Source organism: Candida oxycetoniae (assembly GCF_023343755.2).
Source record: "Candida oxycetoniae strain CBS 10844 chromosome Unknown scaffold47, whole genome shotgun sequence".
Taxonomy (NCBI): Eukaryota; Fungi; Ascomycota; class Pichiomycetes; order Serinales; family Debaryomycetaceae; genus Lodderomyces; species Lodderomyces oxycetoniae.
Window position 1 is genome coordinate 1 of NW_026055414.1, and position 27,872 is coordinate 27,872.

Here is a 27,872-nt window from a genome sequence, read left to right on the forward strand (position 1 = left end):
GTCTATAGAGAGTAAATGGAGATAGTCTATAGAGAGTAAATGGAGATAGTCTATAAAGAGTAATTGCAGATAGTCTATAGAGGGTAAATGCAAACTATCTGATGCACTGTAGATGTCGATAGTCTATAGAGAGAGTAGTAAAGAAGCCGTTTTGGAATTGGCTAAATACTCATTAGCTAGAGCTAAATAAATAGGACAAAAAAAACGGAATTAATGCAGTGTAGATGCAGACTATCATGCCAAGAGAGATAGTCTATAGAATGCAGTAGACTATCGAGCAGAGCGAGATAGTCTATATAATACAGTGTAGGTAGAGTAGATGTAGACTATCGAGCAAAGCGAGATAGTCTATAGGATGTAGTGTAGGTAGAGTAGATATGATGTAGTGTAGGTAGAGTAGATATAGACTATCTCGCTTTGCTCGATAGTCTATAAGGTAGAGTAGATGTAGACTATCTCGCTTTGCTCGATAGTCTATAAGGTAGAGTAGATGTAGACTATCTCGCTTTGCTCGATAGTCTATAAGGTAGAGTAGATGTAGACTATCTCCCTTTGCTCGATAGTCTATAAGGTACATTTAGACTATTTCGCTCTGCTCGATAGTCTATAAGGTACATTTAGACTATTTCGCTCTGCTCGATAGTCTATAGTCTATAGTTTAGTCAAGCTTTTTTATAAAATTCTATCGCATGCAACCACCTAAAATGGAAATTGCTTCAACAAAATAAAAAATGAAAAGAAAAAAGGGTAGCTATTTTACAACCACAATCGTTTAAAAGAATTGAGGAAATATGGATTTAATGAGAGAAGGAACTATTACCGTAATTGCATACTCTTGGATATTATTGCTATCCTATAACGCCAAAGGCCAGATAAAGGAGTTTTTAGCGATATTTCCGCCCCCTCCCCTCCCCCTGCTCTTTGTAGCAACTTTTCAAGCACATGGTTAAAAATCCAAGCTCTTTTAGACAATTTGTGAATAGTCATGTGTCATCATTTTTTTCTTAAATCAAATCCGTATGACTCTATATCTCTAGTCTTTTGGAAAAAAAACCACTATCGAGCAGACACTATTGAGCAGACACTATCGAGCAGAGCGAGATAGTGGAGTAACAAGCTAGTCAGTGCTGCAACAAGCTAGTCAGTGCTGCAACAAGCTAGTCAGTGCTGCAACAAATTACCAAGTGCTGCTCCACTATCTCGCTTTGCTCGATAGTGTAGTGATTCGATAGTGTAGTGATTCGATAGTGTAGTGACTCAATAATGTAGTCGCTCATATTTTTTCTCTCATTTGAAAAAGCGCAATTGCTCAATTTAGATACTCAAAGCGGCCATCTCTTAGACAAGAAAAACGCAAAACTTTTCTTTTTTTTTTTAGCCGCCGTTGCATTATATAAAGCGATGGAAATTTTCCAACATTTCAATATCAAAGAGAAAGTCTTTACAGAGAGTATAGAACATTATGTGTATGTCTCGATAATATCTAAACTGCTGCTAGTATATTACGATGAGTGAGTCAAATGTATTAGAGATACCATATGACCAACGAGTTGGTTTATCGGTCCGCAATTTGTCAGTTGCAATCAAGTCCAAGTTAAAGAAGCAAAAAAAAGATTTTAGTAGTACAGATGTAGATATAGATTTGGAGACTGAGGATTTCAATCGCAAGTCTTCAAGGATATTGAATGATATATCGTTTGATGTCAAGCCTGGTGAGTTGGTGGCTTTGATGGGTGGTTCAGGTGCTGGCAAAACAACGTTGCTACACACTTTGTCGCAACGGACAAATATTAATAACAAGAAGCTCGAGTTTTCAGGAAGCGTTACATATACAAGAGCCCCAGCTACTTCGTCGTCGTCGTTGTCGTCGCCCCAAGACTTTTCACAATGTACCATTAAACATATAAAGCATGCCTATTTGTTGCAAACGGATTTTTTCCTACCAGGGCTAACCGTTTTGGAAACCTTTCAAAGTCAAGCTGATTTGAGACTTCCCCCATATGTATCTCGGCTGGAGAAAAATGAACTAATTGACTATATTCTCAAAGTGTTGAATTTAGACCATTTGAAAAACACGAGGATATGCCAATTCTCACTGCTTGCTACTACTTTATCAGGCGGCGAGCAAAGAAGAGTAAGCTTGGCTATACAGTTATTGTCTAGACCATCTATTTTGTTCCTCGACGAGCCTACAACGGGGTTGGATACTTCGTCTTCTTTGAAACTTGTGCAGTTGTTGAAGAAATTAGCATCAAACGAATATGGCATCACGATTATTTTGTCGATTCATCAACCAAGAGCAGAGATTTGTGATTTGTTTGATAAGGTTTGTTTGTTGACCCTGGGTGGGAGATTGGTTTATTTTGGTGATTTGAAGAATCAAGCTTTGGACTATTTTGGGAAATTGGGCTATAACAGCGATTTGAATATTAGTCAATATGTTATGAAACTCTCAGTTAAGGATGCATCAACTGTTGAGAATGAGGCTGCATCCGTTAAAAGAATAAACTACTTGGTTGATCATTGGAAATCCATAAACGATTACGAATACAATAGTAGTGTTAAGCTAGATTCCAAACAGTTTTCTTCAAATCTAAAGTTGTTTTCCACACCCAAAAGGGATCAAATATCCCATTTTCGACAACTCGTTGTTTTAACAAAACGGAGTTTCAAGACTAGTTATCGTGACTACAAGAGTCTTTTGGTGTTGAATTTTGGTATATTGATTCTTGCAATCACACTAGGATGGATGTTTTACCGTCCGAAACATGATCTTGCAGGTATTCGATCATTGATCTCAACGCAATACGTAATGTTGGAAGTTGTTGGATTCTGTGCTATGTTTATCGAAACTGAAAGGTTATGGAACACCGATGGGGCTTGTTTTTTTCGTGAATATAAAGAACATGTATCAAGTATACCAAATTTCATCATATCGAGAAGATTAGCCAAATTCCTATTGGAAGATTTACCAATGACTGTTTTGTTCTCAGTCGTTACTTTTTTCATGTGGGGCATGAGAGTCAATGATGGATCATATTTCGGGATATACTTTACCATAGTCTTGTTAACGCAACTATGTTGTATGAGTGGTGCAATTTTGATGTTTGCAGTAGCTCCAAGTTTTCCCATAACTACTTTACTTGTTAACTTATTCTATCAATTACAAAATTCGGCTTCAGGCTATTTTGTTAATGCTTCAACGATGCCCGTTTATGTTAAATGGACCAAGTACATTGCGTATTTTTGGTATGGATTTGGTGCTTTGGTAGCGAACCAGTTTACCAACTGGGTAGGTGACTGTCCTTATAACGATTATGATGATCCTAGATGTGCTGAATACTCAGGTAATGTTCAATTGGCCATTTTGGGCTATCCCGAAGGGTGGATTGCTGAACCAATTGGGATACTTATTGGATGGGTTGTTGGTTTATTGGTATTAACTGGAGTAGCATTGTACTTTAGATCTTATGATGGTGGAATGGCCAAGACCAAGAAGAATAAATTAGGTAATGAAGAAGGTGAAGGTATTCACCACCTTGAAGCTGAAATGGTTGGGAGTAACGAAAAAACGGACCTCATCGACAACAACAACAATAATAATAGCAATTGTTCCATTGAAATTAATTTATTCAATATCCATTTGGCAATCAGAGAGAAACCCTTTTTTGGCAAGAGTAAAGGTTTGAAGACTCTACTAAATAACGTTAATGCTACTTTCAAAGCAAACACGGTCAATGCTATAATGGGCCCTTCGGGAAGTGGTAAAAGTACATGCTTGAACTATTTGTCAAACAGGTTAGACAGATCAACAAAGTTTTTATCATCAGGAAACATTAAAGTCAACAGTATACAAAATACATCCCGCTCTGAATTGAGCAAGATTTCATCATATGTAACGCAACACGATAGTTCCTTAATTGCAGATTTGACTGTTCGTGAGACGCTATATTATCAAGCGAGATTACGATTACCAGTAAGTCAGCGTTCTGCGATTCCCAAGATTGTCAATAAACTAATTCGACAAACTGGATTGATTGATTGTGCTGACACATTAGTAGGCAATGAGTTTATCAAAGGTATATCTGGTGGAGAAAAGAGAAGATTGAGTATTTCCATACAGCTCTTATCCAAGCCTAAGGTTTTATTTTTGGATGAACCTACATCTGGGTTAGATTCAAGCACAGCCGAAGCTATTCTTGAATTATTGAATGAGTTGGCTGTTGTAGCTGGTACCACGGTGATTCTCACTATACATCAGCCAAGTGAAGAACTATTTTACAAGTTTGGAAGTTTATTGTTGTTGGGCAAAGGTGGCAATGTAATTTACAATGGCACAACAATTGGTGTGTTGCAATATATGTCGCAACTTGGGTTTGTAAATTCCAAAAACAAAAATGCAGCTGATTATATATTGGATTTGGTGAGCTCTTCAAATGATGAAGATGAACAAGTTGTAGCTGACAGAATCACAAAGTTGACCAATAAGTGGGTATATCAAGAGACACTAAACGAGAAGAATGAGCATACAAGTATAACGAATAATAGTATCACTCTGGATTATCAGGTAATTGATTTATCAAAATTTTATTTCAAAAGATTACCGTTTTTGTACACGTTTCCCACGATTACCGAAAGGCAGTTTGTTACATCTTACAGATCCAAGGATAGTGTGTTGAGTAGAATGGGTCAAACAGTATTTCTCACCATTGTACATACATTATTTTTTGCCCCATTGAGGAATACGCAAGATGGTATAGCTAATAGACTAGGTTTGATTCAAGAAGTGCTCAACTTGTACTTTGTTGGTTTAGTTAATAATCTCAGTCTATACCCATTTGAAAGAAATTTATTTTTTCAAGAATATCGAGATGGGATATACGGAGTCACCGAATTTGGACTCTCCTATTTATTAAATGAGTTACCAACAGAAATAGTTCCAACATTTTTCTTTTCAGCGTTGATTGTATTTGTTTGTGGATTACCGAGAAATGCTACAATGTTTTTTTCAATGTTTGCTACTGGGTTTGTATCGATTAATTGTGGTGAATCCTTGGGTATATTTGTGAATAGTGTGTTCAAGCATATGGAAGTTGCAGCTAATATCTTATCAAATATCATCATTATAGCAATATTCATGGGTGGTACCATGTCTCTCCATATGCCAGGCTTTTTCAAAGGTATCAATTACATTAGTCCCATGAAATATGCCGTTTCCATTTGTGCAAATTTAGGATTCAAGGACCAAGTTTTTGACTGTGATGTTGGAGAGTGCAGTTTGAGAACTGGACAAGATGTATTGGCTTCTTATAATTTAGAAGCAAACGTAGGTGCAATGTTTGGAGGATTGATTGCCTGTCTTGTATTGTACCGAGTTGTAGCAATTGTTTCTATTTATGTTAGAGTTAAATGGTTTTAGTTTTAGGATGTATAGAAAAAGACCGCAACACTTTTGATGAACCGTTAGCTAAAGAGATAAACCTCGAGCTAGATAATATCGAGTTGATAATACAAGAATGGTGTTTTGGTTATATGTAAACCTATGGTTTTGCAATGGGTTTTATATACCATCGAGCGAACCGAGATAGTGGAGCAACACTTTGTAGCCTGTTACAACACTAACTGGCCGTTGATATTACATACTGTTCCACTAGGGCGAAGCGAGATAGTGTTGCTACTATGTGTTGCTACTATGTTTTGCTCTCTTGCTACTAGTGTTGCTCCACCAGCTCGCTTCACTCCCTAGTGTTGCTACTATGTGTTGCTACTATGTCTTGCCCCACTAGCTCGCTTCACTCCCTAGTGGTGGCGTATATTTTGCAGCTTTACACAAAACCAAAAATCGTGTAAAAGGACACGCACATATAATGGTTATATTTTTGGTCTTGTGTTGTGGGACCAAAGCCAATTGACGAATGGGGCTAAGGAAAATATATAGTCCACTATAGAACAGAGCGAGATATCAACTCTATTGAATAGAGTGAGATGTCAACCCTATTGAATAGAGTGAGATATCGACACTATTGAATAGAGTGAGATATCAACACTATCGACACTAGATACTGAGTGTGGTCCACTAGCTCTGCTCGCTAGTGGAGCAGTAATTACTAGCCTGTTACAACACTATTGAGCAGAGCGGGTTAGTATTGTTTGATAGTTGAGCAATACTTTGTAGCTTTTTACAACACTATCTCGCTCTGCTCGATAGTGTTTGCACGATAGTGCTCATTTTTATTTTGTGTAGTTTAGCTGTAACAAGGTACAAAGTGTTGCTCCACTATCTCGCTCTCCTCGATAGTGTTGATATCTCGATAGTGCCGCGTTTAGCCGGGTGGTGCGTGTACTCCACCATCTCGTGTCAGTGTCAGATTGTTTTACTCTAACTCCGGGCCGAGCGGGAGCGAGAAAAAATAAAAAGCGATCGTATGATGAATAAAAAGTCCGCAATAAAAAACAATAAATAGAGTAGCTTGCGTTTTGTGGCCCAAACAAGGAGTATCAATAGTATACAATTTGTGGAGGTTACATGTAATAATATAGGTAGAGGTCATGTAGGAGGTTAAATGTAGAAGTTTAGCAGGTTAAATGTAGAAGTTTAGAAGATGAAATATAAAGATAGTTATATGTTCCAGTTGGGTTCTGTTTTAATGTAACATTGAAAACAGTATCATTAAACAAGTTGTACCATTAAACAAGTTGTACCATTAAACAAGTTGTACTATTGAAAACAAGTTGTATACACTAACAAGTAGTATACATTAGATATTCGTACCAGTAACAAGTCTATTTGAACGTTGTATTCACTAAAGTTGTACCCCAAGTGATTTTTTTCTATTGCTTTGTTGTGGTTATTGCCCTATATGTTTGTTTGTTGTTATCTATAATCTTTATTACTTAACAACACCTTTAATAAAACCTTAACAAAAAAAAAAAAGCCTGAAAAAGATTCATATTTCATCATATTGGAGTCAATTCATAATTTGAGCGAGTTACTCTTTTTAAGGAGAAAACCGTCGGAGGTGCTTATATATACCTCAAAACCTTCCACAATGGGTTATCAGGTTGTGATAAGAGTGTCAAACAAGTTTGAAAATGCAGAAACTATTCAAGTAACTGGAAGCTTTGATGATTGGAGGCAATCTTTACCCCCATTGACTTTAGTTGGATCAAACTATGAGACGATATTAACTGTTGCTGAGAAAAAGGATATTGAATTCAAGTTTGTTATAAACGGTCAAGATTGGGTAACCTCCGAGGAGTATGAAACTGTTACTGACGAGCATGGAAATGCAAATAATATCATACACGCAGATCAATTGGAATTGGTTGGGTTTGATCACGATAAGAAAAAGCCCACTCCTGAAGACAAGGAGGAGAGTGCTCTTGAAAAACAGGAGGAGAGTGCTGCCGAAAACCAAGAGGAGAGTGCCGCTGCTGTGGTGCCAAAAAGGGAAGAGAATAGAGAGGTGGCAAAGAATGAGGTGGCAGGAAAGGATAAAGAGGAAGCTAAGAATGAGGAGGTAGTAAAGGACACAGAGACAGTAAAGGACACAGAGGCAGTAAAGGACACAGAGGCAGTAAAGGACACAGAGGCAGTAAAGGACACAGAGGCAGTAAAGGACACAGAGGCAGTAAAGGACACAGAGGCAGTAAAGGACACAGAGATTGTAATTGAAAAGAAAAAAGATAATGTTCCTTCAGAAACCTCACCAGAAAATAAAAATGCTGCGCCTGAATTAAAACCAGAGCAAAACACAAAAGATAGCACTGTTGAAAAAGAGGAAAATGCTCCAGCTGTAAAAGAACCAGTTTTGGAGGTGGTGGCACCTGAGAGTTCTGGCTCTGCTATCGAAGAGGCAAAGGCTCCAGCTGTAGAGGCAAGTGCAAAATCTGATGGTCCAAAAGAAGCATTTGCTAGTGATTTCAAGCAAACTGACCCTACCTTTATACAAGAGTCAAGTCAAAGTTCAAAAAATATTTCAACTCCAGTTTCCTCCTTTGGCGCTATTCCAAGCCAGACATTATCTTCAGACTATGAACATGTCGACATTAAGTCCAGCACCGACGGAAACAAGTCTTCAACAGCAAAAAACATTGAATGTGAAGGCAAACCGACATTGGATCCAAAAGCAGTAGCTGCTGCAAAGTCAAAGAAACCAAATTTGAAATCAAAAACATCTGAAGCAACTCTTAAATCTAAAGCTGCATCTGCAACTGCTCCATCAATAGCAAAAAATGCCACTACTCATAGTTCAGATTCATCTTCAACTGCGCCAAACACTCCAAACTCATCTACTCGTAAAGTTAGGTCACACCAGCATCCATCTCACAAAATGCCTGGTGCATTCCACCTTTCCAAGTCTCCGGGAAAGCACACCAAGTCTCCAGCAAAACGTGATAGTAATAATAAAAATGAGAGTTTTTTCGTAAAATTGAAGAATTTGTTTAGATAGAAGAAGAGCCGATTATGGAAAGCATTTTCCGCGCTCAGTTTGATACAAGTGAAAGAAGGATAAGGGATAACCATTTGTTTAGAAGAATCATTAATACAACTAATTGCTATAAATAAGTTAATTGACATTGTTCTCTTGTTTTTGCTTTTCTTCAATTTCAATTTTTGTTCTTTTTCTTTTTGTTTTTCTTTTTTAAACTCGTTGGAGCATGTCCTGCGCTGCTGCTATCGCCGGTGGATAGAGAAGTTGCCCCTCCCTCTGTAGCTGCGTCATCCGCTACTTTACTGCTTTCTTCACCAGCAGCAGTATGCTCAGCTTCAGTACTTGTTGGTTCAAATTTACAATTTGCCATTAAACTAGCTAATCCAATATTATTACTTATCCCTTGAGGACCCAACATATTCAATATGCGACTCAATTCTTTTTGCTTTATTGTTTTATATTTGATACATTTACCAGTATGAGGCTCAAAGAATTTGATTTTCACTGCATGTGTTGTAGGTATATGTTTACGAGCTTTTTCTATAGGCTTTTTGCTCTTGGTGGATTTGGCTTTCGCTTTTTTCAGAACATTGGTATATGTTACTGACAAAGTCGTTGTTGAAGGGAAATTGCAAAGCAAGTCGGTTGATAGCTCTAGGAAATCATCTAGATTCTTAACCCTGGGCATCTTCTACGTATTTATTGAGTTTGAGGTGGAAAGAAAAGGGCTAATAAGTACCCTTTTATCGTATTGTAGAGGTAGGTTGTTCTTTTTTTTTCCACTAGTTTTTTTTTCTTTTCTTCTTAGAAATGTCAATTATTCTTCATCGATCAATGTTGAACAAGAGAAGGAAACGAATTTTTAACATATTTACAGTACAACTGTCCTCATACAAGAAACAATTTATTCTAACAAAGTGATCATCTGTATTTTGTAGTTGGTCCTTTCTCTTGCCTAGCTCTTAATTTCAGTTGGCGCTTACTTAACCCTGAATCATTCTCTTCTTTCTTTGTATCCACCATTTCCTTTGTCTTTTTACTTTTCTTCAAAAATGGCAAGATAAATCCACTTAACTTGTAGCCAATGTATCCCGGTATGACTAAATACCCCAACCAAACTTTATTGGTGCCAAATAAAACCATCAATATATCGAAAAACCATGTTAAATAAATAACATCAAAGCAATATTGGAACAAGCTACCTTTTTGCAAAATATCGTCACCTGATTTAAGCAATCGTTGGTTTTGGTCAAGCTTGGGACGCCCTTTAGCTTCCAAGAGGTATTGTATCACAATACTTGGAATGGTGAAAATGATATAGTAAGTGAAATTTCTTGGTCTTCGTAAGAGTACAAGTACAACTATAATCAACAAATTGAGGAATATAGATATGTATAAGAGTTGATCTAAGATTACCTTATTTTTAGCTGCTATCTTTTTCAAACTAGCTGATGACATCTTTGGAAAATACAAGCTTGAAAACAAACAAACAATCAACTACAAAGCAAAAACTTTGATTCGATATTTAACTCTTTCCTCTTTAAATCTTTTCTTTTCTTTTCTTTTCTTTCCTTTTTTTTTTTTTTCTTCTTCTTCTCTTCTCTGACAAAGATTGAATTATAGATAAACATATTTAGATATACAGAATAGAATACTGCAACATACTTGGGTGGTAGTGGTGGACAGGTAGTAGTAGTAGTAGTAGTAGTAGTAGTAGTTAGTGATAACCTATTGAGTCTTTTTTGTTTCTTTAGGTAATTGGATCAACTTCAAACTGTTTAAAATATGTGCTTTTAAACTGGCATACAATTGAGTCAATTTAGGATTGTTAATTCTAGCAATGTAGCCAGCAAAAGTATTTTCTAATTGACTTACTGCCGATTTCGTATATTGGCTAGCATCAAATCTCAACTTGTTGAAAATTACAACTGATAAAAAGACAAACACCTTTGTAGCACAAAAAGTAAAGCTTCGCCATCTCAAGATTAAGGCAATAGGAAGCAAGATAAGCTCAGCACCAGTGGTCAATACCATCACAATTTCAATAGATGAAGCAGTGTATAGTGCCGGTTGGTTGAACTTGTTTGTAAACTCGTTAATCTTTGAATTGAGTCTCTGTTGCGTTTGTAACGATGGTATAAAGGCACTAAGCAAGTGATTTTGGAAATAGGTCAAAACGTGGAAAACGGCAAATATGTCGTACGACCATAAACTTGTAGGAACCTGGCTCTCAGTAACAAGACTTGCAAAGTACAATATTGATGCAAAAAGCGTGTATTGGACGTTTTCGTCTCTCAACAATCTGGCAACTGTCACTTGTTTTAATCCATTTTTGAAATAAACTTGTTTGATAACTATGATATAAGTAATAATAATTGATAACAATGCAAACCGATATTGTCTCAACGAAGCCTTTTGTCTATAAAATAACCCGGTTAATCCACTCAAAACTGAAAACAAAATAGCAAATACATGTCCTAGAAACCAGTAAAATTGCTGAGTTTGAACCACCTTGATTAATTGCTGTGCTGGGGTTTGATGCTTTAAAGTCGACGACGACAGGGTTTTGGGGGCCATTGAAGATAAAGAACAATTTCAACAAGAAAAAACAAGTGGTGCACTTGTGCAGTGATGCTATGCAAAAGAAAAAAGTGTTGTAAGGGGGGGAAGAGGAAATACTGGTAAAGGGTAACTGATATAGATCTAATTTTTCTATTCTCTATTTTACTTGTTTGCTTGTTTCTCGTTGCTCTTTAAAGATTCGTATCAATAGAAGAAAAAAGAAAAGTACGACCACTATTGAGCAACACTATCGAGCAACACTATCGAGCGATACTGACTAGGGGCAATATCGAGCAACACTAACTTTCTCTCTAGCACTATCGAGCAACACCGACTATCTCTCTAACACTACACTGACTATCTCTCTAACACTACACTGACTATCTCTCTAACACTACACTGACTATCTCTCTAACACTACACTGACTATCTCTCTAACACTACACTGACTATCTCTCTAACACTACACTGACTATCTCTTTAACACTATTAAGCGAAGCGAGATAGTGGAGCAACACTGACTAGGGGCACTTTCTCGCTTCGCTCGATAGTGGAGCAACACTCAGTGGCTTGTTACAACACTATCTCGCTCTGCTCGATAGTGTTTCTGGTAAAAGTGAAAAATACATAAATTAAGATTATTTGTATAAAGTAAGAAATAACCAACCATTACGACACTATCCCGCTTCGCTCGATAGTGGAGCAACACCGAAAACCATACTTCTCACATCCTCTCCAGTTTCATGGCTTTTATTTGCAAAATCCATAAATGTTTCTCTGTAATCTTTCAGTAGTAAAAATATCATATTAATTTAAACGGTTCTTATTGGCTCATCGGCTACACCTTTTCCAATCACTGGTGCATTGGGACCACGATTTGAAATAACTGGTGCATCAACAGCATGATTTGCAATAACCGGTCTTTCAATAATTGGCTCTTCACCAAGAGGTGGAATATGTGTACGCGCTCCACTCGAAGGAACAGCAGTGTCTCCAGAGTGTCTAGGAGTGTTGTCAACTACACTCTTTTCAGGGTCATATGGGCGGCCTATATTGTCCCCGCGCAAATGAAAGTGCCAAATCTTTGTAAAGAAATCTTCATCGATATTGTTAATAGCAATCCAAGTCAAGATAATTGGTATGATACCAAATGTGATCAAGTCCAAAATACCGTAAAATACAGCTTCGGAATCTGGCTGGATAACATTACCACCTTCAGATAAACCCCAACATACTGGGTACAAAAGCCAAACAACAATAAAGACAATAATTATTGTATTTCCAACAATATTCCTGGTAACACCTCTGAAACTGTGATGCAAATCAGTACAAACCAAATAAATAGCAAACAATTGAGCAATAATAGCAAAGGTAAAGTAACCCCATTTATAGCTGGATCTTATCAACGCACCAATTAACAAACCCAAAACAAACACTTCAATTGCCAAAAATCTCGTAAAGAGTGTTGAAAAAATTTGAATGATTCTCTTCAATAAGTCATCTTTATCATCAGTTAACGAAGTATGAGTAACAATGGCAAAGACAGTCAATACCAATGGCCACGCCAAAAACCAACCAATGTATTTCGCGTAAAATATCTGACGAACATTGTACCCACGATCAGTAGTAACATGATGAAATTGGGTCTCAACCCATGTATTGCCCAAATTTGACGCATATGTATAATAAGCAAAAGCCATAACTGCATTGGTGAATAAGGGAACAATCAATAATGCCTTTTTCAAACCGCTGCGACGGACACTAGTCAAACTATAAATAAAACCATGAATAACGGCAAATAATGCAAATAATGCAAACACTGCCCATAACCAATTTGAACCATGAGAAGTCAAGTTGATATCTGAGGCGGGAGGCGGTGGGTTAACAGATACAGCCTGATTGCCTCTCTTGACAATGTTGACTAAAAATTCCATTTTTTTGAAAGCTCTTTTGTATTTGTTGTATACCCTTTCTTTTTTTTTTAGTAGCTGGCGGGAATGGCTGCAAAAAGTAATTGATCTTGGGTGCAAAAAAAACGAAATGGAGGGGGGGAAGAGATAGATAAGCTTTGGTATAAAACACGGAGAGTTTCAGGAAGAAAAGCAAAAAAATAGGGGTAGCTTTTATCCTCTATTTATATCATAAGTAGAGAGTAGCAATTCGTGATTACTCAACTATGTATCAATCCTTTTTCAAGGATCAAAGTCAGAATATGCAATAACGGGAGTAGTGAGTAAAAAGACAAAAAAAAAAAAAAAAAAAAAACTTCACGAAAATTGCTACTTACAAATAGGATTTAGTTTCTATTTTGTTTTTAGGAAAATTTAGCCTTGTGTTGTAGAGAAGCGTTTAGAATTAAGAACTTTCTGAGTGTGACTCGGTATTGTCAATATTAAGAACGGCGTTGTAATTTTGAAGTGATCACTCATTGGTACTTTTGTGTTTGTTGGAAGTTCCGAAGCAAGTAAATAGGATGAAAAATGTGCGATAAAAATGGCAAAGAAAGGAAAATTAGGGAGAGATAAGAAGGAAAAAAGGGAAAGGGAAAGAAAGGGAAAGAAAGAGAAAGAAAGAGAAAGAAAGAGAAATACGGGGAAAGAAAGAGAAAGGTAAGCTCAAATATCTCCGTGAAAAAGAAGGAGAGACTCAAAGCCTTGGGTGACTTTGCAGGGATATGCGTCATTTCAAATCTGTAAATTTGCCTTTTCAACTTGAATCAATAGTTTGAAATATATACGGATTTGGAAGCGGGGCTATCCAAAGAACCAACCATTCGGCCGATATTTGTATCGTTCTTGAGACAAAAAGTACGAAAAAGAAGGTCCTTAATGTAGATTGATGTAGTTGTAACAACTGCTACGCTACCTAATAGATAAATACTTTTTGTGCTCCATTGCATCAAATGAAGTTTTTACTTTTGGAATTAACCAAAAGCAAAAACCCAAAGCCCGTGTGTTGTAACTCAGCACATGTTTTTGTGGGAAAGAACATTTTATAGTGAAGAAAACCATGGTGCAAAAAAAAAAACCTAGGCATGCGCAATGCGTGCGGCATTTAAGGGGGAATCTTTTTCTGCTACAGCCGTTAGAGCCGCATAACTTTCAAAATCCGAACCCTGATCAAAAAGAAAAAAAAAAAAAGAAAAACAGAAGATAACAACCATTGTCATTCCATGGTTTCTCCCTGTAAACATTGTCATTCCATGGTTTCTCCCTGTAAACGTTTGTGGCAGATATATATATATATAAAAGAATATAAATATTTCAAAGTTGATATTAGATTATAAATTAACTAAATATGATTACAATGGTATTCTAATCGACGTTCTTTCTCGTCTAGGAGAAAGAAAAAAAACAAAAATAAAGTGTCGCTTTTACTCATTGTGAAAATGCGATGGCAGCGTCTTTGCTATTATACCTTCTGTTTGAAAAGAAATGAAGTAAACTTTCATTTCATTTCTCTGTTTCTTTTCCTTAAACTTCAGTTGTAGCTTCTTCAGGAACACCGCTTGGTGGAACTGCAGTATCACCTGAGTGTCTTGGTGTTGTACCGACTTTTTCATTTAAAGGATCCGATTCGGCACCATTGACATAGAAAGCCCAAATCTTGGCAAAGTATTGTTCATCAACTTGAGCAATAGCAAGCCAAGTCAAGATAATTGGCAAGATACCAAATGTGATCAAGTCCAAAATACCGTAAAATACAGCTTCGGAATCTGGCTGGATAACATTACCACCTTCAGATAAACCCCAACATACTGGGTACAAAATCCAAACAACAATTTCAAAGATGATCAACAAGTTACCTGGAAGACTGTAGTTTGCTGATCTAAAGCTACGGTGCAAATCAACACAAATCAAGTACATGGTGAACAATTGAGCAACAACAGCAAAGGTAAAGTAACCCCATTTATAAGTTGAGTGAATCAAAATACCAATCAACAAACCCAATACGTACACTTCAGTTGCAATAAATCTCACAAAGATACTGGAAATAACTTCAAGGGCTCTTTTGATCAAATCGGCTTGGTCGTCTGCCAAAGTGGTATGAGTAATAATTCCAAATAAAGTCAAAACGAATGGCCAAGATAAGAACCAACCAATAAACTTTGCATAGAAGATTTGACGAGTATACAAACCTTGGTCTGTTGAAACATGTTTAAATTCAGCAACTTGCATTCCGTAACCTAAGTTTGATGCGTATGTAAAGTATGCAACTGACATAACAACGTTGATAAATATTGGGATAGCCAACAATACCTTTTTCAACCCATTTGTCTTATAACTTGTGATGGCGTAAGCAATACAATGAGTAACAGCAAAAAATGCAAACAAGGAAAAAGCTGCCCATAACCAATCTGAACCATGCTCTGTGATGTGGATATCCATCCCAGCCATAGGTGGGTTTAGCTCCACAGCTTGGTTTCCTGCTCTCTTGTAAATATCTAATACACCCATGTTAAATTTCTCTATAGTTTTTTTTATTTTCTAAATTACTTAATGGCTGCAAATATCTTTTTTTGTTTGGTTGCAAAAAAAAAAAGGAACCAATTTAAAAAATAACTGTATAATAATTTCAAATAAAAAAGACTTGTTAAAGTGTTTCTAGAAAGTGGAAAGAGAAGAGAAAATAGGGGTAGCTTTGGCCAGCTATTTATAATGGTCAGAAACTGTCATGAGACAAATTGTACTTTTGATAGACCTTTCACACTGGTCAGGAAACGGAAATAGTCCAATAATGACCATGAATTATTAGGGTAAAATAAAAATCACGCATTAAATGTCATGTAGAAGAAAATGATCATTTAAACCCTTTTTAGTAAGAAAACAAACAAAATTGAGTACTTTAATTAAGAAGCCACTTCATAAAAATGCGCTTCATGACTGCTTATAGTTAAAAGGGTCTTTTTTTTTTTGGAGAAGTGGGTTTTCTTTGTGGATGGAACGGATAAAATTTAAACAAAGAACAAATTTTTCTGGAGCAAAAAAAAAAAAAAAAATTACCGTTTACCTTCTTCTTTTCCCCCTCCACAATTACCAACCAATTGTCAATGAAAAGAATTCTACATCAATTTCCATGCAAGAACTTCATAGGATTTACTATCAATTTTGCAGAAAAATCAGATCATAATGTTTAGACCTCGCATTGTATTTTCCATATTCATCTTTTTTTATTGCCGAGACTTGATACGGCCGAAGTAGAAAACTGACAACAAACTTACTTGACTGGCTTTTCTTTGTATTTCTTTTTTTTTTTTTTTTTTACCTTCTCTTTCTAATTTGATGCTAGTTCTTAATGGGTAACGCGGCTAGCTTTCAGTGCTTTGAGTGTTGTTTTTTTTTGTGTTTCTGTACAACAGAGACAATAAAACTGGTAAGTGGTTGTTTTTGGAAGAAAAAACAAAGACAGCATTGCATAGTGCTTGACAGACTTGCCGGGTTGGGTTTTTCTCAGGACATGTCAATTGTTAAGTTGACAGGTCGGTTTGAACATTATTCAAATTCCGCACATCCTTTTATCCACGTGAGAGAGAAGACTTGATGTTTTGTATCCTTTGCATTGTTTTAAAATAATACTTTTCTTTTTACCGATTTAGTTGTTTTTTTTTGTTTTTTTTTTACCTTCAATTCCGAAATCAAATGACTCGCCATCTCGCTTCCTCCTACTGTACCTCCTTCCTCTTTCCCCTTGTTACCAAGGGGTCTTTTTTTCGTTCCATTGCTTCCGCTAAAGTGTGTTTTTTTCTTGACCCAAGGGGGTAGGAACAGTTTAGAGAGAGAGCAAGTAAAGGTCATTCTCATTTCATAGTTTAAGACTTTGTTTTTTCTATGTATTTTTTTCCCTTTTTTTCCTCTTTTAGATAGGTGAATAAAGAAGATGGTGGGATTTACATGTTTTTGTAGACGTGTTATGTAGAGTGATTTTCCTAAATGTTCTTGGGCAAGCATGCCAATTGTTATTTTCCAAAAATGATGTGCAGTTAAAATGTTGGTTGTTCTCGGAGATTGTACATATTATTTGCGTTTTTTTCCCCGCCAGTAGAGAAAAAAAAAACAAAGTAAGATTTTGGTAAGAAAGTCATTTATCTTTCCGACCCAGGGTCATCTCCACGGCTATAGCAAGTTGGTTTTTTTTTTTTCAGTGATGCGCGTCTTATTAGAGGTTACCTAAGTCTCTGAAAGGGATCTACATGGTATCTACGTGGTGTTCCCACAGTAAGTCACGAAATCTCAATAGCACTATAAAAATTCAGCCGTTCACACATTTGTTTGTTCGATTTTATTGGCCAAAATGTTATGCTTGCTTGTAGAGTAAGCCATAATCAAATGACACTACTTAATTGAACCAATGGTTATGAAATATCTTTAGATTGCTCAGATCTAAAGTTCCTGAGACGACAAAGGAAAAATGCAAATATCAGGTCATACTTTTTACCTCAAAAACCGCAACAATGTCTCTTTCAAATGATTGTCTCTACTCAATTGATATTAACAATCTATCTATTTATCTTTTTATCGGTCTGTTCAAATCCTAATACTTTCGGTTTCTCTTTATAGTACTAAAAGGTAGCCACTTATCGGCGCTAAAAACTAATTACCAAGAAAAAAAGCTTGAACAATGAAGGAAAACGCTTAATGTAGACGGAAGAGACGCTTTATGTAGACAGAAGAGACGCTTTATATAGATTCAATTCAATAAACGGTTAAGAAGCATGATATGTTTCTCTCATCTTTATCTAGTCTCCAAGTAGCTAAAATTCTTAAATGGGGCGGGGGGGGGGGGTTGATTTGGAAAAAGCGTTTTGCAAAGTGAACCCATCTATAAGCCCCGGTTAGTGTTTCCTTTCCTGGAATGCGGCTGAAAATTGATTATTTATATAAATTGAGAGAAGGAGAGAAGAGGAGGAGAGGGAAGAGATGTGATACCACCATATACAAGCTGGTATATGTGGTACACAAGGAGGGCGGCTACAATTTCATTTTTCCGTTTTAGAAATTCTAATCTTCTTGAAAGTTTGTATGCATTGGAAATTCTAGTCTTCTTAGTTTGTATGTATTGGAAATTCCAATCTTCTTAGTTTGTATGTATTGGAAATTCCAATCTTCTTAGTTTGTATGTATTAGAAACTCTAGTCTTCTTAGTTTGTATGTATTAGAAATTCCAATCTTCTTAGTTTGTATGTATTAGAAATTCTAATCTAGTTGAAAGTTTGTATGTATGTATATATATGAGAGATAATATGTGTGTGTGTGTTGGAGAATGCTTTCAAATGATGTCCCCTCGGTTTACATTCTACCCTCTTACTAGGGTTTCTTTTTTTATCCAATGGCAACAGGTTGTCCATTCCGCAATCGATCAATTGCCAGACTATCAAGACCACCTGTAGTGCCACATATATTACACTTTAGTCTCTTTGAATAATAAAATGGAATCACTGGAATGAAAAATAAAGTTATACAATTGATTGTACGAACAGCAAATGCGCTTTGATTATGGCAATGCCCGCAATAGCATGCTACACCTCCAACATCTGATAGAGGCTTGTTGAATTCTTGAACTGTTTTTTGTTTTTGTAAGTATCAATGAGCCATAAAAGATAAGAATATTGACAAGTAATTCCTCTAAAGAGAAAAAGAAATAAAAACCAATCCAATATTCCCAAAAAACCAACCCAATATTCCCAAGTTAGCCCTTTAGTTTTAATACATACATCCAATGAGAAAGAAACAAAAGTCCATAACTGTTATAAATTTGATTGCTCTTGGTGGGGTTGTATAGAGGGGGAAAAAATCAACTGAAAAAACGTTGTGCGCCAGCCAAGTGTTTTGTAATAAAGACTTGTTTGTTATCAGGTTTCCTTTCTTCTTAGAGATACAACCAAACTTGTTGCGAATAGTCTCTTGTTAGTAAACTACTGAAAAAGAACAAACAATGGAATAGGACAAACTCGTCTAAATATATATATATATATATATATACGTATAGCCTCAATTTTTCGCCTTAGCAAAGTTGGCGAAATGATGAAATAAACGCTACCCAAAGTTTTATATGTTATGATTCCTCAATTTCACTCGTAAGAGATTGCTCGATAATACTCATACTCATAGTGATGACACCTTACAGTCTCGTTTGGCAGTCTCTTTGACAATCTCGACAGTCTCGTTTGGCAGTCTCTTTGGCAGTCTCTTTGGCAGTCTCTTTGACAGTCTCTTTGACATAGAGAAGAAAAGTACATAGAAAAGTACATAGAGAATATAGAAAAGATAGAGAAGCACATTGACAGTAGCTTGTTACAACACTATCTCGCTCTACTCGATAGTGTCCTACGTATACTATGTTCAATTGTCTCCAATCTCATACAAGAATCCCCTAACTCCCTTAGACCAATGCCAATATCGCTTTATCACCAATGTCGATTTTTAGGGCTTGTTAATTTTTGAGACATCGAAAAAATGACATTAAACCATTGACCTTTTTTTTTTTCATCAACTACAAGTAATCAAGCTACTTTATTCAAGAGGTTTTCAATTCACTGGCCCTGGCAAGAAAGCGTTTCGGGCGATTAATCTATTGGCAAAGATAGGTATAAGTTGGAATATCTATACTATCAAGTGTCTGCTTTTTTTTTTGGTGCTGTTGTTTATTTTTTTGGGAGAGGACTTTGAAGATCCGTAACTCCAGCTGATACATAGAGCTATTAGTGAATAGATTGATTTGCTGCTGATACATAGAGCTATTAGTGCTAGCTTACACTGAATATGAAGTTTTCCCACTCGCTTCAATTCAATGCCGTACCCGAGTGGTCTTCCAAGTATATCGCCTATACAACCTTAAAGAAGTTGATATATTCCCTACAAAGGGACAATCTAAGAAAAGAGCACCAAAATGGTGACGCCCTGGACGGAAATGACTTGAATTTGGAGGAAAGTGCTCATTTGGTTTCAAGCTCTTTGGCGGATGCAGCGGGAACTGAAGGTGATGAATCTGCTATATCGGTATTTGAAGCAGCATTGGATGCAGAATTGAAAAAAATCGACACCTTTTATACCCAGCAGGAACAATTCATTTTCAAAAGTATCGATGAGTTGATTCGAGATATCGAAAAGTTTGAAAATGATATTGATACTGCTTTAAAATCTAGCCATAGAGTCAGACCAAAGCAAGTAAGAAGAAGGTTTTCAGAGTTTTCTCATGAAAATTTTGCCAATAATACAACTGATATGGATATGGAATTTGCAGAAGGAGAAGGAGATGACGACGATGACGATGATCTCGAAGAAGAAGAAGAAGAAGAAGAAGTAGAAACAGGCAATGAAAGAAGAAGAAATGGGGAAAATTCATATATTGAAGGTTTGGAAAGGAGGGGTATCGAATCGCGCGGCAGAAAAGTAAAAAGAATGGGGTCGGCACCTGTCATTCTGAACCCAAATGTATTGACTCGAACAAAATCAATAGATGAGTATTTAAAGAAATCGCCAACTTTATGGAATGAGTTGAGTAATGCCACAAATTTGGATAGTACTAGGTTGTCTCCTCAATTGGTTATCCTCAGTGAAGGTCGAATCATTTTGAGAAAAAGAACTATCGGCTTGTTCACAACATTATCTGAATTGAAGTCGTACATTGAATTAAACTATACTGGTTTTGAAAAAGCTTTGAAGAAATTTGACAAGTCTTTAAATACAAACATAAAGGGAAGGTATTTAGAAAAATTACCAAAATATTCGTACATTTTTCGATCATTGACTGTGATTAAAGTCAACGAAAGATTGCACTCTTTGGTGAAACTATATGCATTGATATGCAATCATCCCGATGATTTGGAAGCTGCTAAAGCCGAGTTATCGGTTCACTTAAGGGAACATGTTGTATGGGAGAGAAATACCGTTTGGAGAGATATGATTGGGTTGGAGAGAAGAACGTATGCGGCAAACTCGAAAATCGAACAAAGGGATGATAAAGAATCGGATTTGAAAAGCAGCGGAGCGAATTTGAGTGATTTCAACATTTCATTGAAAAACCCAGCATTGATAAAATTGATTGTAATTATAGTAATCACAGCTATACTACTAATTGCATCACCTTTCAAAGACCTTGCACAAAAGAATTGCTTTGCATTATTGATCTGCGCTTCTCTCCTTTGGGCTACAGAAGCTATTCCATTATTTGTGACGTCACTACTACTCCCTTTGCTCATCATTATTCTTGATGTTCTTAAAAACGATGATGGGTCATTAATGGATTCAGTGATGGCATCAAAGTATATATTGAGTACAATGTGGAATTCGGTGATTTTGTTGTTGCTAGGTGGGTTTACATTAGCTGCTGCTTTATCAAAGTATCACATTGCCAAATTGATCTCCACGTGGATATTATCAAAAGCGGGAACCAATCCTCCCGTTGTTCTACTCGCTATAATGGGGGTTGCTTTGTTTGCTTCAATGTGGGTCTCCAATGTTGCCGCGCCTGTTTTGTGCTTTTCTTTAATTCAGCCATTATTAAGAACACTTCCAAAGGGGTCGCTGTTTATTAATGCATTGATATTGGGAATTGCATTGGCTAGTAACGTCGGTGGTATGGCTTCCCCTATAGCTTCCCCTCAAAACGTCATTGCTTTGCAGTACATGGATCCTGTACCTTCATGGGGCCAGTGGTTTGTAGTAGCATTGCCTGTATGTGTTTTATCATTATTGCTCATTTGGATGTTCTTGTTAGTAACGTTCAATTGTAACGGTAAAAATACTCATTTAGTTCCAATTAGAACCATAGATGACAAATTCACACTTATTCAATGGTTTATTTCTTTGGTGAGTATTGGAACCATATTTTTATGGTGTATTGCTTCAAAGTTGACTGGGATATTTGGAGAAATGGGAATTATCGCTTTGCTTCCAATAATTTTATTCTTTGGTTCTGGTTTATTAACTACAGAGGATTTTAACAACTTTCCGTGGACAATTGTTGTGCTTGCACAAGGTGGCTTGCTGCTTGGTAGTGCAGTTAAATCATCCGGTCTCTTGACCACCATTGCACTTGAAATACAATCTCAGGTGCAGGGATTCTCTTTATTCGGTGTAACTATTGCTTTTGGCTTTTTAATTTTAATTATGGCCACCTTTGTGTCACACACTGTTGCTGCTTTAATTGTGCTTCCTTTGGTGAAAGAAATTGGAGACAATATGGATGAGCCACATCCAAACTTGCTTATCATGGTGAGCTGCTTTCTTTGTTCTTGTGCAATGGGTTTGCCATTAAGTGGATTTCCCAATATAATGGCAATTTCAATGGCTGATGAATTTGGAAAACCATATCTCACGGTGGGCACTTTTATTACAAGAGGTGTTCCGTCAAGCTTTGTTGCCTTTGCTATTGTTGTAAGCGTTGGTTATGCAACAATGAGGATTATCAATTTTTGAGAGGAGTAAGAAAGAGAGCGGGAGAAGGGAAAAGGGTGAAAAAAGTATTTAATGAAAATCTTAGAGCATATTGTTTTTCTGTATTGCTCTGTATTTGTTTTCTTTCTTTTTAAAAACGGCAAGAGATATTTATACTTTAGAATTCTGTCAGTCATCAGCTAGTTGCTTAGTATTTTGGAATATATGCTAAGGATGGATATCTCAATCAGTATCAGGGGGGGGGGGGCTTTTTATGTTGTATTATTTTCATAAAGGACATAAGGCATTGAAAGTCTACTCATATACCATATACATATATATATATATATATACAAAAACAACAAATTAATGAGAGACGCTTAATCATAAAAACAAACTGGTCATTCTTTAAATTTCTTCTTTTGGATGATCTTCACCTGAGCCACTCACCTTTTGCTCAATGCTCACCTTTCTTGCAATCTCGTTTTCGACGGAACTTGGAATAGTAGGTTGCCAAGAAGAAGATCTCCATGCAGGGACCTTTTCGTCCCACATTTGACCAATCTCTTCTAAACGTTTTCCACGTGTTTCTGGGAAACCAAAGTATACGTGAATGGCCATACATAAACAAAAGACACCATAGATGATATAAACTCTCCAACTAATGTTTTGGAAACCAGAAGGACTGTACATGGCAATTGCAAAGTTCAATGCCCAGTTAGCAGCAGTAGATATCGAGTTACCACGCTGTGAGATTCTGCTGTCACCCCAAATTTCTGCACAGTAAACCCAGATACCGATACCCCATGTCATTGCAAAACTGCACACAAACAAGTAAGAACAAGCAACAGCGGCTCTTGAAGCGTTTGTGTTTCCATCGGGAATTCTAATAGTAACAATTGTTGATGAAGGATCATCGTATGGTTCAGTATATGCACCTAAAATACCTGTCAATCCAAACTGGAATATCATCATCATGATGGCACCAGCAATCAACAATGGTCTTCTACCAACTTTATCAAACAAGTATAAACCAGGAAGAGTACAAACAACATTCAAGACGTAGTTGATTGAAGAAGCAATCAAATTTGCGTTTCCCAGGAATCCAGTCATTTGGAAAATGTAGACAATGTAGTACATAATCACATTCATACCAGTCATCTGTTGCCAAATTTGAGCAAATATGGCTGTGAAGGTTCTCCTAATGAACTTTTTCTTGAATAAAGTCGAATAGCCAATAGATTTTGAAGCTTCCTCTTGCAACAATTGCTCTTTGATTTCAGCAATTTCAATCAAAACATCAGAGTTTTCTTTATCACCTTTAGCTTGAATCTTTGCAACAATTAACTCTGCTTTTTCCCACTGATTTTGTTTGGCCAACCAACGTGGTGACTCTGGGATAAAAAAACAACCCAAGAATAAAACTATACCAGGTACGATCTGGAATGCCCAAGCAATTCTGAATGAAGCTACACCATTAATTTGACCAAAACCATAACTGGCATAAAACATAATCATGATACCAACAGTGATACTCAACTGGAACAAACCATTGATGAGTCCTCTTCTTCTTCTTGGAGAGACTTCAGCACCATAGATTGGAGCAACAGAAGATCCGAAACCGACTCCAACACCGGAAATAATTCTTCCAGCAATCAATTGAGCTCTATTTTGAGAGGAAGATTGAACTGCGGAACCGATCATCCATAAACACGAACAAATCATCAATGAAAACCTTCTACCAAATGGTTCTGAAACAAATGACGAAGCAAGTGAACCGAAAAAGGAACCTAGGGCCATTGATGAAGTGATCAAACCTTGAACATCTGCAGGAGGACTATTGAAGTACCGTAAATAATGTGAAGAACCAATAAAGGCCGACATTGAAGAAATATCAAAACCAAACATCATACCCGAAACAGTTGAAATCAATGCCATAAAATAAACATTGTGAGTTTTCGGAAACTTGTCTAAAACTTTGCCTATAGACAAAGCAGACTTTGAACAAGCTCTTTCAATTCGCGACGACATAGTATGCTATGGTGTTTTGAACCAAACATGAAACATGATGATAAGTATTGGTTTTCTTTCCATATTTATATTTCAAAAAACCAGTTCTTTGGTCCAAAAAGGTAAAAAAAATAAGGAAAGGTGGAAAAATGGAAAAAGGTGATTCCCTGTAGAGGCGGTATCATCCATTCCTTTTGTCTCCAGGTATCAAGAAAAATAAAAAAAAAGCACAACAGCAACAACAACAGCAACAACAGCAACAACAACAACAACAAAGACCCTCTCATGTCATTATTTGGTTACAGTCTTATTGTCAGTCCTTCCCCACTAGCTAAAGCCGTATTTCCATTATCATCATCATTTCTTTTTCTTTAATCAAGGTAAATGAAAAATAGACTATTTCAATTTTCTTACCACCAACTTGCTAAGTAAAAGTCATTTGAGTTCTTTTTGCCAAAAATAAAATAAATAAAAAAAAAGAAAATTGGGTTTTCTTTCTATATCGATTAGCTTCAATTGGTAAAACAGCCTTTTTCCCCTCATCAAAACCTTTTTCGGGGGAGCCTCCCAAAGAAAACATCTATTGATATACTATGGATACAAATAAAGACGTCATGCCCAAAGCCAGTACTACTTTAGAGCTGGAGGTTGTTCGTAGTTTATACCTTGACTCAGAATCTTGGTATCCTATACATACCCTGCTCTCGTAGTTCAAACGATTTGAAGTTAATGAACATAAAAAAAAAATAAAAAAAAAAAGAATAATAAAAAAATATTCGTTAAAAGTGACATTTACCAGTGGAAACCAGGTAAAACATATAATTATTTTTTTATGAAATACCGTGTCTCTGTCGCCAAGCTGAACACTCACTCCAAATAGTATACTTGGTGAAGAATAACCAAGCCTGCGATTCGAATCATCGAGAAAGAAACACCTTTTGGTGCTTTTTATTGATTGATTTATATTTTTTTCTTCATTCATGGTGCCACAAAATACAAGATTATTTTTATTTTTGTTTTGTACATCACTTATGTAATGCGCACGGTAGCGCCCAACGTTGTTGGTCTATAGGCGATTAGTATGGCAAATGTAACATACAACAATTGAGTGAATGCAACCCCCAAGGGGTTGTTTGTTGTTGTAAAGTTTTAATTACATTCATTCATTTTTTGTTTGTTTTTTCCAAAACCTTGGTGAATCAACGAAATGTAGAGTAGATACGTGAAATGCCGGTTTTGAAATAGGTGTCGAGTAAAAGGGGAAAAATGTGTAATAAGACCAACGTTTTGGCAAATGATGATCTATATAATTCCTCAATTACATTTATTTAACTAAAAATAAAAAAAAATATATATATAATACCCGGAACAACATTTATCCTTTTGTACAAAATTGCACAATGTATACAATGCGAAAAATCGAGATTTGAGCAGTAAGAGAAAATGACCATAACCAAGTGGTGCTCCACTATCGAGCAGAGCGAGAAGAGCTCTTGAAGTTACCAGTGAAGAAAGTAAAAATGGCATAGAAAAAGAGAAGGAGAGTTTTATTTTTTCAAACTATAGTACATAACAATTTAATCAAATTTCAATTATATATAAGCTATCAACATCAAGAACTAAAAGTCATAAACAGAAAGAAAGAAAGAAAGAAAACCAAAAAGAGAAAACCAAAAAAAAAAAAAAGTAAATGGTAGTTTGAAAAATTTAAAGTCATTAAGGTTTCTTCACGTCGATGAGCAACGATGGGATCTAATTGGGCTCCAATCTGGTTGGATTAAATTTTCTCTTCCGAGTTTGTATCGGGTTGGATTAAATTTTCTCTTCCGAGTTTGTATCGGGGTCCATCAAACCGTCCTCCTTATGTTCTATGCTCAACTTCCTCACTAAATCAGCATCTGATGCTATTGGGATAGTAGGTTGCCAAGAAGAGGATCTCCATGCAGGGACCTTTTCGTCCCACATTTGACCAATCTCTTCTAAACGTTTTCCACGTGTTTCTGGGAAACCAAAGTATACGTGAATGGCCATACATAAACAAAAGACACCATAGATGATATAAACTCTCCAACTAATGTTTTGGAAACCAGAAGGACTGTACATGGCAATTGCAAAGTTCAATGCCCAGTTAGCAGCAGTAGATATCGAGTTACCACGCTGTGAGATTCTGTTATCACCCCAAACTTCAGAACAATAAATCCAGATACCCACACCCCATGTCATTGCAAAACTGCACACAAACAAGTAAGAACAAGCAATAGCACCATTGGACGCGCTGTGATTGCTCTCGGGGATCTGGATAGTAACGGTTGGGTTACCTGAATCAGGCCAAGGTCTGGAAGTACCACCTAAAATACCGGCAAGGGCGAATTGCCAAACCATCATCATGAGGGCACCACCAATCAACAATGGTCTTCTACCAATTTTATCAACAAGGAACAATGCTGGAATGGTACAAACAACATTCAACACATATTGAATTGAAGATGCAACTAAATTGGCATTACCGGTTTTACCAGTCATCATGAAAAGGTAAACAATATAGTACATCATAACATTCATACCAGTCAATTGTTGCCAAATTTGAGCAAACACGGCTGTGAAAGTTCTAACGATATATTTTTTGGTGAACAAAGTAGTGTAACCAACTGATCTAGCAGATTCTTCCAATAACAATTGGTCTTTAATCTCGGATATTTCAATCAAAACTTCTGGGTCTTCTCTGTTACCTTTAGCTTGGATTTTGGACACTATAAATTCTGCTTTTTCCCATTGGTTTTGCTTGGCCAACCAACGTGGTGACTCTGGGATTAAAAAGCAACCAATTAACAAAAGTAATCCAGGAATGATTTGAATACCCCATGCAATTCTAAAAGAGGCCACACCATCGATTTTACCTAAACCATATGAAATGTAAAACATAATCATAATACCAAGGGTAACACTGAACTGGAACAAACCACCAATTAAACCTCTGATTTTTCTTGGGGATAATTCTGCACCGTAAATAGTAGCTACGGAAGATCCGAAACCGACTCCAATACCGGAAATGAGACGACCAATAATCAATTGTGCTCTGTTTTGAGAAGAAGACTGAATAGCTGCACCAACCACCCAAAAGAATGCACAACTTATCAACGATAATCTTCTACCAAATGGTTCAGAAACAAATGATGAAGCAATAGATCCAAATAAAGAACCCAAAGCCATAGCTGAGGTGATGAAACCTTGCATATCAGAAGCAGGGCTATTGAAATACTTCATATATGTCGGCGTACCAATGAAAGCAGACATAGATGAGATATCGAAACCAAACATCATACCGGTGATTGTTGAGATACTAGCAATGACATAAACATTATAAATCTTGGGTGTTTTGTCCAAAAAATTGTTTATCGCAACCGCGGCAGAGGCAAAGCGCCTTTCTAATTTTGAAGACATGATTCTTGTTCCTGATCTTCTTTTCTTATTCTATGATGAACCAAGATGG

General features: G+C 36.5%; 10 protein-coding genes across 10 annotated transcripts; 3 read left to right on the plus strand and 7 right to left on the minus strand. All coding sequences in view use genetic code 12, as the record gives it.

The window, feature by feature from the left end:
* Positions 1–1,507: 1,507 nt before the first annotated feature.
* On the plus strand, positions 1,508–5,419 carry ROA1 (Roa1p; the record flags this gene model as incomplete). The annotated part of the gene is made up of 1 exon (XM_049323451.1): positions 1,508–5,419. One exon carries the CDS (start codon positions 1,508–1,510, stop codon positions 5,417–5,419), a length of 3,912 nt encoding a protein of 1,303 aa, XP_049180659.1.
* A 1,630-nt stretch (positions 5,420–7,049) lies between these two features.
* KGF56_002244 (uncharacterized protein) lies at positions 7,050–8,453 on the plus strand (the record flags this gene model as incomplete). The annotated part of the gene is made up of 1 exon (XM_049323453.1): positions 7,050–8,453. The coding sequence occupies one exon, from the start codon at positions 7,050–7,052 to the stop codon at positions 8,451–8,453; it is 1,404 nt and encodes a 467-aa protein (XP_049180660.1).
* A 157-nt stretch (positions 8,454–8,610) lies between these two features.
* On the minus strand, positions 8,611–9,123 carry KGF56_002245 (signal recognition particle subunit; the record flags this gene model as incomplete). The annotated part of the gene is made up of 1 exon (XM_049323454.1): positions 8,611–9,123. One exon carries the CDS (start codon positions 9,121–9,123, stop codon positions 8,611–8,613), a length of 513 nt encoding a protein of 170 aa, XP_049180661.1.
* A 233-nt stretch (positions 9,124–9,356) lies between these two features.
* On the minus strand, positions 9,357–9,893 carry KGF56_002246 (uncharacterized protein; the record flags this gene model as incomplete). The annotated part of the gene is made up of 1 exon (XM_049323455.1): positions 9,357–9,893. The coding sequence occupies one exon, from the start codon at positions 9,891–9,893 to the stop codon at positions 9,357–9,359; it is 537 nt and encodes a 178-aa protein (XP_049180662.1).
* A 270-nt stretch (positions 9,894–10,163) lies between these two features.
* On the minus strand, positions 10,164–11,012 carry KGF56_002247 (uncharacterized protein; the record flags this gene model as incomplete). Its single annotated transcript, XM_049323456.1, has 1 exon — positions 10,164–11,012. One exon carries the CDS (start codon positions 11,010–11,012, stop codon positions 10,164–10,166), a length of 849 nt encoding a protein of 282 aa, XP_049180663.1.
* A 797-nt stretch (positions 11,013–11,809) lies between these two features.
* KGF56_002248 (opsin family protein) lies at positions 11,810–12,931 on the minus strand (the record flags this gene model as incomplete). Its single annotated transcript, XM_049323457.1, has 1 exon — positions 11,810–12,931. One exon carries the CDS (start codon positions 12,929–12,931, stop codon positions 11,810–11,812), a length of 1,122 nt encoding a protein of 373 aa, XP_049180664.1.
* Positions 12,932–14,470: 1,539 nt separating this feature from the next.
* KGF56_002249 (opsin family protein) lies at positions 14,471–15,454 on the minus strand (the record flags this gene model as incomplete). Its single annotated transcript, XM_049323458.1, has 1 exon — positions 14,471–15,454. One exon carries the CDS (start codon positions 15,452–15,454, stop codon positions 14,471–14,473), a length of 984 nt encoding a protein of 327 aa, XP_049180665.1.
* A 4,302-nt stretch (positions 15,455–19,756) lies between these two features.
* On the plus strand, positions 19,757–22,414 carry PHO91 (Pho91p; the record flags this gene model as incomplete). The annotated part of the gene is made up of 1 exon (XM_049323459.1): positions 19,757–22,414. The coding sequence occupies one exon, from the start codon at positions 19,757–19,759 to the stop codon at positions 22,412–22,414; it is 2,658 nt and encodes an 885-aa protein (XP_049180666.1).
* A 366-nt stretch (positions 22,415–22,780) lies between these two features.
* Positions 22,781–24,403, minus strand: KGF56_002251 (sugar porter family MFS transporter; the record flags this gene model as incomplete). Its single annotated transcript, XM_049323460.1, has 1 exon — positions 22,781–24,403. The coding sequence occupies one exon, from the start codon at positions 24,401–24,403 to the stop codon at positions 22,781–22,783; it is 1,623 nt and encodes a 540-aa protein (XP_049180667.1).
* A 1,791-nt stretch (positions 24,404–26,194) lies between these two features.
* Positions 26,195–27,823, minus strand: KGF56_002252 (sugar porter family MFS transporter; the record flags this gene model as incomplete). The annotated part of the gene is made up of 1 exon (XM_049323461.1): positions 26,195–27,823. One exon carries the CDS (start codon positions 27,821–27,823, stop codon positions 26,195–26,197), a length of 1,629 nt encoding a protein of 542 aa, XP_049180668.1.
* Between the last annotated feature and the right edge of the window lie 49 nt (positions 27,824–27,872).